General features: G+C 45.0%; 1 protein-coding gene across 3 annotated transcripts in view; it reads right to left on the reverse strand.

The window, feature by feature from the left end:
• The window catches only part of CAP2 (cyclase associated actin cytoskeleton regulatory protein 2), a 49,236-nt gene that overhangs the window by 25,545 nt on the left and 4,072 nt on the right, over positions 1 to 19,619 (reverse strand). For all 3 annotated transcript variants that reach the window (XM_081325795.1, XM_081325797.1, XM_081325796.1), the window contains exons 2-4: positions 13,941 to 14,047; positions 11,246 to 11,346; positions 3,896 to 3,973 (exon numbers count right to left, since the gene is read on the reverse strand). In XM_081325795.1, coding sequence (XP_081181921.1) covers positions 3,896 to 3,973; positions 11,246 to 11,346; positions 13,941 to 14,046 — 285 coding nt within the window. In that variant the 5' untranslated portion in view covers position 14,047. The remainder of the gene's footprint in view (positions 1 to 3,895; positions 3,974 to 11,245; positions 11,347 to 13,940; positions 14,048 to 19,619) is intronic.

A 19,619-nucleotide genomic window follows, 5' to 3' on the forward strand; every position in this document is an offset into this window, starting at 1 on the left:
TGGGGAGGTTTGGGGAGGTGCGCGCGCACCTCCCCAAACTCCGCGCCTTGCCTGCCTGCTTCTTTCCGCAGCGGAAAGAAGCAGGCAGGCAGGGCGCGGAGGAACGGAGACTTGCCGACGTTTGGGGAGGTTTGGGCGCCTCCCCAAACCTCGGCAGGTCTCCGTTCCTCCGCGCAGACCTGCCGACGTTTGGGGAGGTTTGGGCGCCTCCCCAAACCTCCCCAAACCTCGGCAGGTCTCCGTTCCTCCTGCCGACCTTTGGGGAGGTTTGGGCGCCTCCCCAAACCTCCCCAAACCTCGGCAGGTCTCCGTTCCTCCTGCCGACCTTTGGGGAGGTTTGGGCGCCTCCCCAAACCTCGGCAGGTCTCCGTTCCTCCTGCCGACCTTTGGGGAGGTTTGGGCGCCTCCCCAAACCTCCCCAGGTCTCCGTTCCTCCTGCCGACCTTTGGGGAGGTTTGGGCGCCTCCCCAAACCTCGGCAGGTCTCCGTTCCTCCTGCCGACCTTTGGGGAGGTTTGGGCGCCTCCCCAAACCTCCCCAAACCTCGGCAGGTCTCCGTTCCTCCTGCCGACCTTTGGGGAGGTTTGGGCGCCTCCCCAAACCTCCCCAAACCTCGGCAGGTCTCCGTTCCTCCTGCCGACCTTTGGGGAGGTTTGGGCGCCTCCCCAAACCTCGGCAGGTCTCCGTTCCTCCGCGCAGACCTGCCGACCTTTGGGGAGGTTTGGGCGCCTCCCCAAACGTCCCCAAACCTCGGCAGGTCTCCGTTCCTGTTTGGGGAGGTTTGGGCGCCTCCCCAAACCTCCCCAAACCTCGGCAGGTCTCCGTTCCTCCGCGCAGACCTGCCGACCTTTGGGGAGGTTTGGGCGCCTCCCCAAACGTCCCCAAACCTCGGCAGGTCTCCGTTCCTGTTTGGGGAGGTTTGGGCGCCTCCCCAAACCTCCCCAAACCTCGGCAGGTCTCCGTTCCTCCGCGCAGACCTGCCGACCTTTGGGGAGGTTTGGGCGCCTCCCCAAACGTCCCCAAACCTCGGCAGGTCTCCGTTCCTGTTTGGGGAGGTTTGGGCGCCTCCCCAAACCTCCCCAAACCTCGGCAGGTCTCCGTTCCTCCGCGCAGACCTGCCGACCTTTGGGGAGGTTTGGGCGCCTCCCCAAACCTCCCCAGGTCTCCGTTCCTCCTGCCGACCTTTGGGGAGGTTTGGGCGCCTCCCCAAACCTCGGCAGGTCTCCGTTCCTCCTGCCGACCTTTGGGGAGGTTTGGGCGCCTCCCCAAACCTCCCCAAACCTCGGCAGGTCTCCGTTCCTCCTGCCGACCTTTGGGGAGGTTTGGGCGCCTCCCCAAACCTCCCCAAACCTCGGCAGGTCTCCGTTCCTCCTGCCGACCTTTGGGGAGGTTTGGGCGCCTCCCCAAACCTCGGCAGGTCTCCGTTCCTCCGCGCAGACCTGCCGACCTTTGGGGAGGTTTGGGCGCCTCCCCAAACGTCCCCAAACCTCGGCAGGTCTCCGTTCCTGTTTGGGGAGGTTTGGGCGCCTCCCCAAACCTCCCCAAACCTCGGCAGGTCTCCGTTCCTCCGCGCAGACCTGCCGACCTTTGGGGAGGTTTGGGCGCCTCCCCAAACGTCCCCAAACCTCGGCAGGTCTCCGTTCCTGTTTGGGGAGGTTTGGGCGCCTCCCCAAACCTCCCCAAACCTCGGCAGGTCTCCGTTCCTCCGCGCAGACCTGCCGACCTTTGGGGAGGTTTGGGCGCCTCCCCAAACGTCCCCAAACCTCGGCAGGTCTCCGTTCCTGTTTGGGGAGGTTTGGGCGCCTCCCCAAACCTCCCCAAACCTCGGCAGGTCTCCGTTCCTCCGCGCAGACCTGCCGACGTTTGGGGAGGTTTGGGCGCCTCCCCAAACCTCCCCAAACCTCGGCAGGTCTCCGTTCCTCCGCGCAGACCTGCCGACGTTTGGGGAGGTTTGGGCGCCTCCCCAAACCTCCCCAAACCTCGGCAGGTCTCCGTTCTTCCTGCCGACCTTTGGGGAGGTTTGGGCGCCTCCCCAAACCTCCCCAAACGTCGGCAGGTCTGCGCGGAGGAACGGAGACCTGCCGAGGTTTGGGGAGGTTTGGGGAGGCGCCCAAACCTCCCCAAACAGGAACGGAGACCTGCCGAGGTTTGGGGACGTTTGGGGAGGCGCCCAAACCTCCCCAAAGGTCGGCAGGTCTGCGCGGAGGAACGGAGACCTGCCGAGGTTTGGGGAGGTTTGGGGAGGCGCCCAAACCTCCCCAAACAGGAACGGAGACCTGCCGAGGTTTGGGGACGTTTGGGGAGGCGCCCAAACCTCCCCAAACGTCGGCAGGTCTGCGCGGAGGAACGGAGACCTGCCGAGGTTTCGGGAGGTTTGGGGAGGCGCCCAAACCTCCCCAAACAGGAACGGAGACCTGCCGAGGTTTGGGGACGTTTGGGGAGGCGCCCAAACCTCCCCAAACGTCGGCAGGTCTGCGCGGAGGAACGGAGACCTGCCGAGGTTTGGGGAGGTTTGGGGAGGCGCCCAAACCTCCCCAAACAGGAACGGAGACCTGCCGAGGTTTGGGGACGTTTGGGGAGGCGCCCAAACCTCCCCAAAGGTCGGCAGGTCTGCGCGGAGGAACGGAGACCTGCCGAGGTTTGGGGAGGTTTGGGGAGGCGCCCAAACCTCCCCAAACAGGAACGGAGACCTGCCGAGGTTTGGGGAGGTTTGGGGAGGCGCCCAAACCTCCCCAAACGTCGGCAGGTCTGCGCGGAGGAACGGAGACCTGCCGAGGTTTGGGGAGGTTTGGGGAGGCGCCCAAACCTCCCCAAACAGGAACGGAGACCTGCCGAGGTTTGGGGACGTTTGGGGAGGCGCCCAAACCTCCCCAAAGGTCGGCAGGTCTGCGCGGAGGAACGGAGACCTGCCGAGGTTTGGGGAGGCGCCCAAACCTCCCCAAAGGTCGGCAGGAGGAACGGAGACCTGCCGAGGTTTGGGGAGGTTTGGGGAGGCGCCCAAACCTCCCCAAAGGTCGGCAGGAGGAACGGAGACCTGCCGAGGTTTGGGGAGGTTTGGGGAGGCGCCCAAACCTCCCCAAAGGTCGGCAGGAGGAACGGAGACCTGCCGAGGTTTGGGGAGGTTTGGGGAGGCGCCCAAACCTCCCCAAAGGTCGGCAGGAGGAACGGAGACCTGCCGAGGTTTGGGGAGGCGCCCAAACCTCCCCAAAGGTCGGCAGGAGGAACGGAGACCTGCCGAGGTTTGGGGAGGCGCCCAAACCTCCCCAAAGGTCGGCAGGAGGAACGGAGACCTGCCGAGGTTTGGGGAGGTTTGGGGAGGCGCCCAAACCTCCCCAAAGGTCGGCAGGAGGAACGGAGACCTGCCGAGGTTTGGGGAGGCGCCCAAACCTCCCCAAAGGTCGGCAGGTCTGCGCGGAGGAACGGAGACCTGCAGAGGTTTGGGGAGGCGCCCAAACCTCCCCAAAGGTCGGCAGGAGGAACGGAGACCTGCCGACGTTTGGGGAGGTTTGGGGAGGCGCCCAAACCTCCCCAAAGGTCGGCAGGAGGAACGGAGACCTGCCGACGAGCCGCCGCCACACAGGGTATTCCTGTGTATTCAGGCTTGCAAAATGGCGGATCGAGCCTCTGCTGGCGGCAGAGGCTTGCAGAACGGCGGATCGGCTTATACTCGAGTCAATAACTTTTTCCAGTTTTTGGGGGTGAAATTGGGGGTCTCGGCTTATACTCGAGTCGGCTTATACTCAAGTATATACGGTAAGTTTAGGCACCCAGACTTTTTTTTTAAATAAAATGAACCAAAAGCCTGATTTTGTTTTGCTTTACAACATGCCAACTTCCCATTTTTAGAAATCCACCAACAAAACTTTAACATTTCAGGGGACCACAACATTTCTTACCTCTTGGGGCTCTTGATAACGTGAGGTCAACCAAAGAAATGCCCTTTGAGCTTGGAAAGCTGCATGAACCATTTCTGCCTATGGAAAAAGGATAAACAAGGGAATAAGCTATGAATTAAAAATATTAAAAACCAACACTTTTAAGTGCACTTTCTCTACCTGAGACTGTTTTGATCCCTTAAACAAAGCTATCCAAATAAAGCTAAACCCATGTACTCTAACCAAGCTACAGCGTGGTTTGTAGTAACGGCTAGCAGAGCAGCACCACTTCGTAATATAGAAGTAAAGGTAACAGTTTAATCTGAATCAAGTTCGTCCATTTTCTACGCATTCCTGGCAGAAACCATTTTTGCTTTCATCTATTTTTTTTCACATGTGATCTGTTTTCTTGTGGTGCAATTTGTGGGTAAGCTTAATACAAATAAACCTCGGCTTATGACCACAACTGACCCCAATATTTCTGTTGTTAAGTGAGACATTTGTTAAGTGAGTTTTGCCCCATTTTACGACCATTCTTGCCACAGTTGTTTAGTGAATCACTGCAATTGATAAGTTAGTGACACAATTGTTGAGTGAATCTGGCTTCCCCATTGACTTTGCTTGTCAGAAGGTGCAAAATGACTTTGGGACACTGCAATGGTCATAAATATGAACCAGTTGCCAGGCATCTGAATTTTGTTCATGTAAACCTGGGGATGCTGCAATGATTGTAAATGTGAAAAACGGTCCTAAGTCACGTTTTTCAGTGCTGTTGTAACTTTGAACAGTCACAAAAACAAACTGTTTTAAGTTGAGGACTACCTGTATATATGAGCACAATTTTTAATGTTTTATTTGCAATGATGTAAATATATATAAGCTTACAGAAAAGAGACATCGCTAGGTAAAACTAACAGATGTGTTTCTTTTTTTAATCTCATTTAAGAGAGTCAATAAAATTTAAGTTAAAAATGTGAATTTTTAATTTAAGAGAAAAGAAGAAAAAGGAAAATTATTCTTTTATAATTTCGCAAATTATAAATTGTATGTAGAGGATAGAGAAATGTTTGTCCTGTCTAACAATATTAAATCTTAGATTTTCCAATAAATTATTTACAGGGCAACAAAAGGAAACCATTTTACCCATCCTATGTAATTTATTTGTAATTTGTTTTCCTCTATTGTCTTCTTGTATGTCATCATCACTTCAAGCTTCATATCATTCAGTACCAATTCAAACTGTTGACAAGCACATTAAAAGGAGCTATAGAATCTCTTCATTCCAAAATAAACACGAACAATTGTATCACAATAGCATTGTGAAAAAAGCTCAAAGTGTAAATCCTTTCACTGAACCTCTGTATAAATGGCTCTGCGATGGCTTTAGAAAAACACTGGGCAACTCTATGTCAAAGGAGACTGAACCAGCATATATCCCGATTCACTGAATGAAGGGTAATCAACTGAAACGAAACCCAGACAAGACAAAATTGTTCTTGGTTAGAACGACAGCATACTGAGCATGCCTATTCATCCCAATCTAGACTGACTTGCATCTCTCTAAAGAATCAGAGGGATGGGATAAAGCAAAACAAAAAGAAATCATCACCCCAACACATGTTGTTGCCTGAGAGGAGAGGCAATATGATGCCTGCACGTGTGTACACCTGCTCAGCCTCCTTGTTTTCTGAGCTGAACAGATGGCTGAATTTTTCATTACTCAACAGTGACAGGACAGCCTTCTCCATTGCAGCTTCATGGCTTGGGGATACGAGACATGACTAGCTTCCTATATAACAGACATGTCAAACACAAGGCCCGGGGGCCAGATCCGGCCCGCAAAGTGGTTTCATGCGGACCGCGAAGCCATCCTGGAAACAGTGCCCCCACTGCCTTGGCCCTGGCCCAGAGACCCTCAGATCTGTCCCACTCCTGCCCAGGCCCCCATAGGCACCCTTGATGCGAACAATGTAGAGCTGGCCACGCCCACCCAGTAAGCTATACACACTCTAGCCACGCCCACCCACGGCCCTCAATGAAATTGAGTTTGACACCCCTGCTATATAATTTGTTTCATATATCATGCTAAACCCTAACACAGTTTGTTGGTTTGGGCTCAGCCTATTCTATCTATCCCTTGCTGAACAATCCATGTTAACATGAGGTGTGAGTCCTGTGTCAGCACCATACAGAGCCCTGGAGCTCTCTCTCCTTTTCAGAATCTGCTACCTAGAGTAGCCTCTCATTGTCTCTAATAATAATGTCAGACCTGTTATTCAATTGAGCCCAAAATTTATCTTGCTAAGTGAGAAATTTGTTAAGTGAGTTTTGCCCCCTTTTTTATGAGTTTCCTTGCCACATTTGTTAAGTGAACCCCTGCAGTTGTTAAGTTAGTAACCCGGTTGTTAACTGAACCTGGCTTTCCCTCTGACTTTGCTTGTTAGAAGGTTGCAAAAGAGGATCACACAATCCCAGGACCCCGCAACCGTCACAAATATGAAGCAGTTGTCAAGCATCCGAATGTAAATCACATGATCATGGGGATGCTGCGATAGTCATAAGTGTGAAAAATGGCCATAAATCCCTTTTTTTCAGTGCCGTTGTTAAGTCACCAACCGACTTGCAAATGAATTGTTGTAAATCAAGCACTACCTGCACTGCAATAGCCAACCTTTCATTTGTTTTCACATGTGAGCACGTCGAACAGAGAAATTGTTGCTTGTTCCGCTTGCACTTATTGCAAGTGTTCCCTTGACAACTGTGGCTATCATTCCTCCTTTAGCCAAACTTGATACCAATCTATCAGATCACCAGTTCAAGAAGTGGTTCAGAATGAAGCCTTGACCTTTTGGGAGCTACTGTATACATTGAGCTAATGGCTGCAAGTTACTCACCTAAGCCAGCTATAATAAATAATGCTTTCAGCTTTGTAGCGTTTATTATAAAACTAACTCCCAAAATTATTAACTGAACTGAGGTCTTTCAGAACAATTACCTTCTAATCAAGTAATATAGAATAATATTTTTTTGCTATCAGCAAATATGATTAAAAACAATCACCCATTTGGGGTTTTTTCCTTTTCAATATATAAGGTGAGGTACAAATTTATGCAGACCTTGGCTGCTTTTTGCATGGCACATAAAACCTTTAAGAAGACTGAGTAAGTAGGGAAACGATCAAAATTCAAATTTATTTATTACAGCTTTGAGGTCAGATACGAACAAAATATTTAAATAAAAGAAGCATTATATCCTTCTGGTTTTGTTTGACAAGGAAATGAAGAAACAAACTTTTGGTAACCTAACAGCTGCAACAGGTTTTCCATGCATAATGAAAACTGTATTATGCTTCAAAAACAGACACGGACCAAATCTCAAGTAACCTTGATTTTTGAGGGAGCCTTGGAAATTTTGAGATGTCTTGGAAATTTTTAAAAGATGAGATGGTTGGCACCCATTTCACCTCTTAAAGAAAATCCCAAATATCCCCATAGCCAAATTTTGGGCGACTAACCTTGTTGAGAGATCTATGGCTGAAATAAAATTGCTAGCATGTGCTATATGCAACCATAGGCTGTAGTTTTTCATATCTGTGCTAAGCCAGAGCTCAATGGCTGAATTCAACCAGTTAAATCAAAATTAAAAAAAACCTGTTATTCACGGTGGAGGGAATCATTTAAGAATAAAAAAACTTGCTCCCCCAGCTAATGAGTATTTTACATGTAGGTTGAAAGTGAGCATATGCTTAAGCATATATACAGTATCTGTGGGTTGTCACTAGCCCTGTCAATTCCTTTGGCCCCAAAAGAGTTCCATGTGAACTAGTATGATTTTTTTATTCCAAAAGGTTGGTTTTCCTTTCAGCATAGGGTTCAGCAAATTAAAGTTGTTTTAATTAAAACACTTTATGTCTTGCTCTCCTATGCTTGAAGTTTACAAATTGACTCTCAACATTTACTACAGTATTTCTAGACAGAATTTTAAAAACTACATATAAATAAACAAGCAAAATATATTATATCAGTTAAATATCAATATCACTTAAACTCCGAGTTCAACTGAGAACAGAGTATAATTAAATAGATCACATGGGATAAATTAAATTCACAAGGTTGGACGTAGATATTTATGTCCATGTTAATGTGACCTTACATATGTTTAACTTTGAAAGTTCCATTTAATTCTCTGGGTTTCTCCTCCAGTAATTATGCATAAGATTATGTTTAAAAATACCCTAAACATATTCCAAGATATAATATACTGTTTCCTGTGTATCGGACAGTTTTCTGGACAACAGGTGTTTTCTGAAACCAAATACAACTTGCTTTTCAACTCCTGGTATGAAAGAAGAAGCAGCTGTACACATAATGCATGGGACATGTGGCCTACAAGATATGTAGAAGAAAGGCATTCCTTCTTTGACCTGCTAAGGCAAAGCACAGGTGCTGGATCAAGTCCACTGAGATCCACCATGGTCTCTTTTTCGCAGTGCAGCCTAAGTCAGAAAACTTTTAAGAAAATGTATTGCAGAGCTAAAGAAAGGTAATGATATAAATAGACTATGCAGGACAATTCCTAATGTCATCGCACTAATATATGATATCGTCTACTAGTCCAAGGGCCGGCAACCTGAAACAGTGAAAGAGCCACTCGGAACTGGTTCCCTCACAAAAGAAAAAACTGGGAGCCGCAAAGAAGGGTGTGTATGCGCGTGCATGCGCAAAACAACAGGCTCCAACTCTTCCCCCCCAGGAAACAAGAGGTTCGCGGACCGGTTTTCACGCCGCCTTCCAGCTGCTGCCACTACTGCTGCAAACTGGAAAGGGCGATTCGTAGCTTCGGAAGCCCCCCCAAGCAGGAAAGCGTGTCCCGATGAAGCCTTTTCCTACCAGGCTTTGCTACAAAACCCCACATCGTCCAGGGCCCCCGTGATCACCCAGAAGTGACCCAACAAACGGCACAAGCGCAGCAAACGCAGATGCTTTGCACCCGATTGGAGATCTGCCACCTCCATCAAACATGGACGAAGGCGGAAGCTCTGCAAACGGGATGTTGGCGGTTTGGAAAGCTGCGTGTGCAGCTCTCCAAACCTCCGCCCCCCGTTTGGAGAGCTGCTGCCTTCGTTCACGTTTCTTTCGGCCCTGAAAGGCACCAGCTCTCCAAACCTCCACCTCCTCATTCTCTCAATGGAACTTTTTTACTCCCACTTTTTTTTTCCCAGAATGGTGGAGGAGGACTGCGGCTCCGGAGCCGCGGGTTGCCGACCCGTGGTCTAGTCAGTGCTTCTTTTTTTCCCCCTAAAAAAAGGTGCCGGAACTCTCATCGTGGCGGGCGCAGGAGGCCAGGGGGGGCGGCGGCACTGCTGCGTTCACGGGTGCTAGGGGTGTTGGTGGCGGGCTGCCCCCTGGGGTCGGAGCCGGCATGGCTGGTGCTGTGGGAGCAGCAGGGCCCGCTCTATACGGCGGGGCTGCACGGTGCGGGCGGCAGAGGTGGTGCGGGCCAGGCGATGCAGAAAAATAGCCCTGCTTTTATGTTTTAATCTTATGATTTTAAAAATATTGTAAGTTGCCCCAAACCTCGCCATGTGGATTTGCTACAAATATTATATAATCGGTAAATAAAGGTAGAACATATGTTAAATATACATCAAATGATAATATGCTTCCCTACAAAGTCAATTCTTGCTCAATGACAGACCAAGGAGTTAACTCAGAAAGGCAAGAGGAAAATTTAGAAGAGGTCTGTGCAACTTGTAGAAGGGAAAGGCCCACACTGATAAATTAAAAATCTTTGTGGTCTGCAAAGGAATGCTGCTGGGCTAATCAATGATTTGGTGACTAGAGGAGCATCTACAGTGTTGGAGTTCGTGGTCATGGTAAGCCATGGAGGCACTAGGCAACATGACATTCAGGGCAGTGGTGGTGATTTTATTACTTATTTTTTGTTAAAAAAAAGTCTGTGCTCTGTCCAAGGGTGCTTGGTAGGCTGCACGTACAGGCCTGGTCTAGAATTTATTTTGGAGCATTCAACTATCTAGAGCAGGCATGTCAAACTCATTTTGTTTGAGGCAACTTCTTATAAAAGAATTGCCATTAATTTCTTTTAATAAAATAATTTAAATCAATTTTTCACTTGATTTCAAATTAAATGAATTATATTGGTTACAATGAGATTATTTTTTTTAGTACAATTGCCAAATGCAATAAACTAGTTTTAGGTATATGTGTGCACTAATTATTTCAACACCAATACATTTTAACAACATATTCTATTTGTAAATGAATGCAAATGCAAAGTATACAATTTTTTGTGCAAAAATAAAACAAAATAACAGATTTAAGAGCTGTTATCATTAGTTATCCTTAGATAAAAAATAATTCCATCATCCAAAACTTTGTTATACTGTTGCAGAGATGTTAACATAGGAAATAGATTATTTTATCTAATTTTACCTTCCGAAAGACAGAAGCAGATGAAAAATGTGAGGTTCTTTCCTGTTGGCTTTTTTGAATTAGCTGTTTTACATTCTAAAAGTTTAGTTCCTAAAGAAGTAATCCTGTAAATAATTTAAATGTCCTCTTCTAGTGCAGGCTCTTTTATGACTCAAGGACTTCAACTCCCAGAATTCCTAAGCCAGCATGGCTCAGCTTGGAAACCTCTCCCTTTCCCCTCAGCATGGCTGGCTCAGGATTTCTGGGAGTTGAAGTCCACGAGTCATAAAAAAGGGCCAAGACTGCCTAGCAATAGGCTTTCAGAGGGAGCTTTTTTTTTTTGCAAAAAAAAAAAAAGGTGCCAGAACGCCGTTCTGAGTGTTCTATGAGAAAAAAAGCCCTGCGTCTAGTTATGTTACAAAATCAGACTTGATTCTACCAGATCTTGGTAATAATTTTAATATGATTAGGAGTTAACATTGATTTTAGGAAATGTTTTCAATTAGCAAATTTAATATAATTGAAAGAAGAGCCAGGCAGATGATCTAGAACTGAATATTGAGAATAAATATCAGTTTAGCTAAACCAAACTTAAGTCTGAGGATATTGTAAGTGGTCTTCACATTTATATTCTTTCAAAACATTTATAATTGAATAACATTCTCAGGCCAGCTTTTGTTTAGTATTTACATTAAGTATATTATAGTTGTCTGTTGGGAAAAGTGGATTTAACTTCTATACATTTAACTCAATTTTTGGCTAGAATAAGGAAGTTCTGGATTCATCTCCTTTTTGAACTTGGTTTGAAAGCTATTTCTTCACCCTTTGAAATTTCAGCAAGTACTGGACCTTTGGTAGTCTAGAGGGAATCAATGGAAGACCCACCTTTTTGTGAAAATTAAATCTTCATAATTAGAAACTAAAACAAATAAATACTTACATGAGTCTTTATATCACCATCAAGGATCTTGCTATTCTTTATAAACTCAGCTACACTTTCATTCATGAGTCTGTCGAAAGCTTCAACATATGGTGCTAGTTCTGTGGAAGAAAGCTGAACTGAAAGAACTGGCTAAAACGTTCTATTCATTTCATTATCTAAAATGAAAACCTCATATAACCAGGAAAGCATCTTGTAAACTCAATTGCTGCAGAAGCAAACATAGCAAATCTAAATGTCCAGATTTAAATTATTGTTACATTTTGGCCCTGGCCTGTGCCATCTTTTTCCACACAGAGTAATAATAAAAATTTGTATGAAATTTTGTAAAATGTAAACATTTTATTTACTTGTTCTGAAATAGATTTAAGATGAGCTACTTCCAATCTTTAAATCCTAAAACAAGGTTCCTTTTCTGGAGCCCATATATTTAATCCCTATCTATTTTTTAAATAATAGAGTAATTAAAGCAAAGTAATAAAACATTTTAGATTTAGCTGACTAATTGTCAACTAAATGCGCTGCTATCTTGAAGCAAAGGGCCAAAGGAGGACTTCCTTCAAGTGAACTCTATTAGCCTCAAGCTGTGAAGGTTCCCATCCCAGAGATGAAGAGAAAGCAAAGCTGGGACATTATGGAGATCCAGAAGCAAGTGTCAGGAATATGAACTATTGCTTCTTAAGGTCTCCTATTGTCAGGCTAGAACCTTTGACCATTAGGGAGAAATGGAATTGGAAGGACTGTGCTGATTCCTAACTCAAGCAAAACACGGACCTTTCAGGCTGCTCTGAATTAGTCAGGGGAGCAAAGAGGAGGCCCTGCAGATCATCACTAGCAGTGAGATCCCCTTTCTGCATTTTTCAGGGCCTCTTCCTCCATTGTCCTTCTAACCACTGAAAGCCCCAGTGTGGAAATAATACAAGAGAAAATTTCTGGAGGATTTGGATAACAGCTTGAAACTATACATTTTTTAAAAAAAATATTTTTTTAATTATTAATTTTTTAAAAAAAATGCGATTGCCAGCTCTTGATAAAGAGAATTGGCCATTTCAGCAGCAGGGAATCTCAGTTAGGAACTGCAGTAGGTGGAGGAAATTCTCCACGCACAGTCCTGCTTCCTTAGCCTTAGCAGAAAACGATGTCACAAATTGGCCTTGTGTATGGAAGCTATAAGGGACGCGGTGGCTCAGTGGATTAGGACGCTGAGCTTGTCGATCAGAAGGTCGGCAGTTTGGCGGGTTGAATCCCGAGTGCCGCGTAGCAGAGCGAGCGCCTGTTACTCGTCCCAGCTTCTGCCAACCTAGCAGTTCGAAAGCACGTCAAAATGCAAGTAGAAAAATAGGGACCACTACGGTGGGAAGGTAACAGCGTTCCGTGCGCCTTTGGCGTCTAGTCATGCCGGCCACATGACCACGGAGACGTCCTCGGACAAGCGCTGGCTCTTCGGCTTTGAAACAGAGATGAGCACCGGCCCCTAGAGTTGGAAATGACTAGCACGCATGTGCGGGGGAACCTTTACCTTTACCTTATGGAAGCTATAAGGTCTTGAAGCAGAAGCCTCTATTTTCAGCAAAAACAAAGTCCAAGAAAGTATCCACAATGAAAAATCTAATACACACTGACAAAAAAAAAAACACCACCTGAACACTCAACAATGCCCCAACACATGATCGGTGGTTGGTTTTCATGCCTATAGACTGAGGACACTAGATTAGAGGGGAAGGGATGGTAATTGGTTCTGAGTCTAAGGCAAGGCAGAGGTAATCAGCACAGAGAGCACTTTCTCCACTGATATTCTTTTCTCCTAACTCAGAGATGGGAGGAAAGCACCTTACTGCTGACATTATGAAAAGCTTTACTCTGAATGTCTATGATCCACAAATCGAGGCACCAAAGCATGTATAATTGTTATAAAGTATTACAGTACTGTAAAGCTAAAAGAGCTGATTGTATTGTACTGTAATCTATGGGGAATGCTCCAACATTGGAAGTTTTTAAGAACAGACTGGACAGCTATTTGTCTGAAATGGTATTGGGTTTCCTGCCTGAGCAAGGGGTTGGAGTAGATGACCTCCAAGTTCCCTTCCAACTTTATTATTATTATTATTATTATTATTATTATTATTATTATTATTATTATTATTATTATTATTATTATTATTTTTTCCACTGGATTAGTAGTTTGTTAACTGTGTTTTTGTCTAAGTTATCAGACAACTATGACGTGCTTCTTGAGATGGATTATAGAAATACAATGGGAAAAACCCCAATGGAAAACAGTATGCAAAAAAAACAAACAAACCCAAAATAAAAATAATCCTTAAACTACTTTTAGTGACCAAAGTACATTTTTAATCCAATGTCAAAAAGTGGAAAATAGGTATTTTCATTTTGCAACACAGAACTTTTCTGCTAATTTTTGTTTTACTGGACAGTAAATTATTTGTAACAATCAAAACAGTAATGTTGAAATATCAATAATATCAATAATGTGGATAATAGATGAATTACACATCTTTTCTGCAGAACATAAAACTTTGATTAAAATGAAAGATTAATATTCCATACAGATAATTTAAAAACATGATGGAAGTGATTGATTATCTTTTAGCTTTCTTTATGTTACCACTACAGGACATTTAGGTGTTCACTTTTCAACCAAATAAAAATAGTTTCTGAAACAATAAAATCATACCTCCATTGATTCCATTGATAGTTCCAGCAGTTCTATGTGATTCTGATAATGATTCAAGCCTAATTACAGCTTTTTCCAACCTTTCTATCAAAGCCACCTCTGCCATTCTGAAAAAAAATTAAGAGATACACATAATACTACCTGTGGTATGAGAAGTGTAGATTTTAGAGAACCACGAAATTATATTTTTACATACACACACACCATTTTATTATTTTTATGGATAACTCAAGGTGGTGAACACATTAAACAGACCTTCCTCGTATTTTCCCCACGAAAACAACCCTGCGAGGCAAGTTGAGTGAGTGATGGGCCCAAGGTAGGGCTTGAACTCACAGTCTCTTGCTTTCTAGTCTGGTTCCTTAACCACTAGACCAAACTCAGTTAATTTTCTGGTTGTGAATACCTCTTCCAAACTCAGGGCTATCTGCAGTGTCAATCACTGGCTTCAAAATGCCATGCATGAAGAGGCAATCAAAACGCTGTCTCTTTTAAAAGAGTATTCATGCATTGTACACATGTAAAAAGGGGTGGGGCTAAATTGCCAAGCCATGCCCACTATTCTGAAACCAATGACCATCACCACAGACAGCCCTGCACATGGAAATGAATAAATGTTGCCAAATTGCATCTTTTTTCTTTTTAAGTTAACATTGCACGTCTGTTAGCATCTTAGAAGTAGAACATATGGAGAAAATATCCAGCCTTGGCTAAACTCCACAACTTAAGTTTTCACCTCGATTAAACTGTTTTAAAAATCACATTAAATGTGTTAACCACCTCATGAATGCGAGGTCTGTGTGATCTCCCAACAATTTAGCTAATAACTACTGTAAATAAGGTAATTATCGCTATCTGTAATTTCTGCATTTCCTTTTCTTGTGACTTCACTTTTTACAATTTGTTTTCAATGGAAATTAGAAGGAAGTGTCCCCAAATATGCTCTGAAAGCTGGAAACATCTCAAAAATGTTCTTTTTAGCTATAAAATGTATTAGATGTTATTTACATTATAGGTAGATCCTGACTTGACAACAGGAATTGAGACGGGGCCTAGAGAGCCGTTGGAGATCCAGTCGATCCGAATCCGACCGATTGCGATTAAGAATCCTCACCAGGTCTTATCTCGCTGCGATAAGGGTGGCAAAATCCAACTACTTTTCCACCCTCATCGCGTCCGCAGATAATCGCCCGGCTGCCTTGTTCAGGGTGACTCGCTCCCTACTGAACCAAGAGGTGAGGGAGGAACCCTTGCAGGGTCGAGCCGAGGAATTCGGTCAATATCTGCTGGATAAAATTGCTCGGATTCGAACCGGCCTGGACTCCAACTGGGCTGAGCTGGAAGAACAAGACATGGACAGTCTTGTCGACGTCATCTGGGAGGAATTTGATCCTGTGACTCCTAAGGAAGTGGACAGGATTATGAGGAGGTTGAGCTCCTCCACATGCTTACTGGACCCGTGCCCTTCCTGGCTGGCGTATGCAGCTCGAGAGGGGACACGAGGCTGGTTCCTGGCGGTCATCTCTGCTTCTCTGAGTGAGGGTCACTTCCCCACCGCCTTGAAGGAGGCGGTGGTGAGACCTCTCCTCAAGAAGCCCACCTTGGACCCATCCTCTTTGAATAACTTTCGTCCAGTCTCCACTTGCGAAGGTTGTTGAGAGCGTGGTGGCGCACCAACTTCCTCAGATCCTGGATGAAGCGGTTTATCTAGACCCGTACCAATCGGGCTTCAGGCCGGGCTACAGCACGGAGACGGCATTGGTCGCTCTGATGAATGATCTCTGGAGAGCCCGGGACAGGGGCCATTCCTCTGTCCTAGTCTTATTAGACCTCTCGGCGGCTTTCGATACCATCGACCATGGTATCTTGCTGCGACACCTCAGGGGACTGGGAGTGGGAGGCACGGTTCTGCGGTGGTTCTCCTCCTTTCTCCAGGGTCGCTCGCAGTCGGTGCTGGCAGGGGGACAGAGGTCGACCCCGAGGCCTCTCGCTTGCGGAGTCCCCCAGGGGTCGGTCCTCTCGCCTCTCCTGTTCAACATCTACATGAAACCGCTGGGTGAGATCATTCACAGCTTTGGAGTAGGGTACCATCAGTATGCTGATGACACCCAGCTTTTCATCTCAACTCCAAACAACATCAGTGATGCCCTCGATGTGATGTCCCGCTGCCTGAAAGCGGTCCGGGAATGGATGGGGAGGAACAGGCTTCAACTGAACCCGGACAAGACTGAATGGCTGTACGTACCGGCAAGCCAGGATACTCAGAACATCCCATCCCTTAACATCGGGGACAAGTTACTACCCCCTGTTGATAGGGCCCGCAACCTGGGTGTCCTCCTAGACTCGCAGCTCTCCCTGGAAGATCACATAGGAGCGGTGACCAAGGGGGCCTTCTCCCGGGTTCGACTAGTTCGCCAACTACGGCCTTATCTGGACCTGGATGCCTTACGTACAGTCACCCATGCCCTTGTGACCTCTCGCCTAGACTACTGTAACGCTCTCTACATGGGGCTGCCCTTGAGATCCACTCGGAAGCTTCAACTGGTGCAAAGTGCAGCGGCACGGACACTCTTGGGAGCCTCCCGATACTCCCATATCACACCTCTCCTCCGTGCGCTGCACTGGCTTCCGGTTGCCTTCCGTGTGAAGTTCAAGGTGCTAACAATGACATACAAAGCCCTACATGGCATGGGTCCGGACTACCTACGGGAGCACCTTCTGCCAATGTCTGCACCCCACCGTCCTGTGCGCTCCCACAGAGAGGGCCTCCTCAGGGTGCCACCGCTCAAGGAATGTCGGCTGGTGGCCCCCAGGGGGAGGGCATTCTCAGTGGGTGCGCCAGCACTCTGGAACTGCTTGCCAACCGAAATCCGGATGGCCCCCGACTTCCGCACCTTCCGGCGCGACTTAAAAACTTACCTGTTCCAGCAGTCCGGCCTGGCCTGATAGCTCTAATTGGGGTCCCAGTTTGTTTTTACTATTGTTTTTCACTATTGTTCAATCTGTATACCTACCTTACTCTGTACACCGCCCCGAGTCCCTCGGGAGAAGGGCGGTTTATAAAAACAAATAAATAAATAAATAAAATAAATAAATAAATTATGGTAATGAATTGTTGCAGTCGTAAGTCGAGGTAAGTAATCACCATTCTTTACAATGGTCATTAAGTGGATGCAGCAGTTGTTATGCAAATCCATTTTCCTCAATAAGCATCTTTAACCTTCTCTTATAATTCCATCAAACACTAGAAACCCAAGGATATTTTTAAAATAATGCCTAAAGTCCATAAGACCTTTTCAAGTCCGTAAGACATCTGCAAATTCAACTTACTAAGAAAGTATTTTTCCTTGAGACTGATTTAATCATCAACAGTAACAAGAAACAAAATAGGGGTAGGCTTGTAATATATCTCACAATTTTGGTGGGACAGGAGTTTCTTCCTGTTAAAAAGCCTTAAGATTAAAATCTGGACATTCCTGCTTTAGAATACCAAATGTTGGATACACATATTCATATGAGGGAGGAAGGAAGAAGGAAAGAAGGTTTTTTCACATATGGATGTAATAACTTTTGATGCCATAACAACCAGAATATTTTGAAAAAAATGGCTGATTTAAAGTTACCAAGGCAACATTGTTTCTAATTATCCATATAACATTTAGTGCTACTTTTTTGAATCACCATACACAGATGCTTATTTTTTTGTTTTATTTTCTTTTTGCAGCCAATAAAATGTAACATTTTAAGTATCTCCTCTATCAATAGTTATGTAAAGTAGAGAGTATCTCTTTGGCTATGCACTAATCAAATATTCTGAAGTGCTTGCAATCCAGTTAATTAATGCCACAAATCCAATTACTGGAAGGAAGCAAATGCTGTTAATATCCAGTAACAGCATGTATTTCAGTATATCATTCATTCATTCATGAAATTTGTATGCCACCTGACTCTCGACAACTCTGGGAGGTCTATATATAGATAATAGAATTTAATGAGTCAAAGAAGAATGAATGAATGAATGGCAAGTCCATAATGTCTTCTATTCCATTCAGAATTCAAATAAACGTAAAAATGTATGTGCAAGACTATTTTGAAAGTTAATAGAAAAACTTTTTACCAGTACTTACCCCAACTCATAATTAACATAATTATTTCAAATCATGAACAGAAAAAAAGCCAGGATAAACATTGTTTAAAAATATGCATTGTTCACATTTCTGTGTTACTTCAACGAGGCAAATTTCTTGATGAAAACTACAAGTATATTTAAAACATCTAAAGATAATTAGCTTCAAAGGAACAGCAAATAATTCTGCAATTCATAGTATAGCCCTTTTCATCCTGCATACAAGCAGATTAAAATATTTTACTTAAATGCTACCCACTTCACACTTTCTCAATATTTTCAGGAAATCTGGTTTGGCTATAGCTTGCTTGGCTTGAAGTAAATAATGATGAAAATCAAAACAATGTTTCAGTCTTACTTCTATGCACAGAATAATGTATTAGTATATATAGAAATGTAGTTATGTAAGCCACTTGCCAATGGCCAGAATTTAAAATTAAAAAAGAAAAACCATTTTCTATGTTTCACAGTATACCAGGGGTACTTAGCAAAGCATGGTAATTGAAAACAGGAACAATATTACTAGCCAAGGTGGTCGAAAAGTGTGATGTCACATGACTGCACAAACTTATGACAGCAGTTCTGGCCCTTCCAGTCAACAAGGAAATCTTGCATGGGTCATGAAGCATGTCACACGATTGCCATTTTCATTGTCTATGCATGTGAGAAGCCGGCTGTGACTGCAGGACACTCTAACCATTTTAATCGCATGTTGGTTGTGGCCATTGGAGTGGTCATGTGGTTGACCACATGATCATTCCAATGGCCACAATTTCAAGGATCAGGTATAAGTCTCCTCATTCAGCATTGTCATAACTTTGAATGGTCACTGAAGATAACACGATAAGATAAGACAGGACAGAATAGGATAAGATAAGATAATCTTTATTGTCATTTTTTTACTGTGGGCACACTGGCCCACATTAAAAATGAAATTATGTGGCCTACTCTCAAAAGAAGGTATTTATCTATCCATACACATACATAACACACATATACTCATGCTATACACATACACGCATACACACACACACACAGAGAGAGAGAGAGAGAGAGAGAGAGAGAGAGAGAGAGAGAGAGAGAGATATCTTTATGCCCATACGTATATATACATATAAATATTAATCACTGTCCATTTTGAACACATAGCAGAAAGTGGAAACTTGAGAGTTCACAAGGTTGATGCTATATGGAACAAAACTGTGATTGAATCTGGATGTTCTGTTTCGGATACCACGAAGCCGCCTCCCAGAAGGTAACAAGGAAAACAGTTTGTGAAGAGGATGTGTAGTGTCTCAGATAATCCTGCAGACCTTGCTCAAGCATCGCTTATATGCTATGTCCTGGATAGAAGGAAGTGAATTACCAATAATCTTTTCTGCCATCCTCACCACTCTCTGCACCATCTTCCTGTCTGATGCAATGATGCTTCCAAACCAGACAGTAATGCAATAAGACAGGATGCTCTGGATTGCCCCTCTATGGTGGTAAGGACAAGTGAAAGAAGATGTACTTTTCTCATGCAATGCAGAAAATGCAGGCGCTGCTGTGCC

The sequence above is a fragment of the Vipera berus genome (genome assembly GCF_964194415.1).
Source record: "Vipera berus genome assembly, chromosome: 3".
NCBI classification, from domain to species: domain Eukaryota; kingdom Metazoa; phylum Chordata; class Lepidosauria; order Squamata; family Viperidae; genus Vipera; species Vipera berus.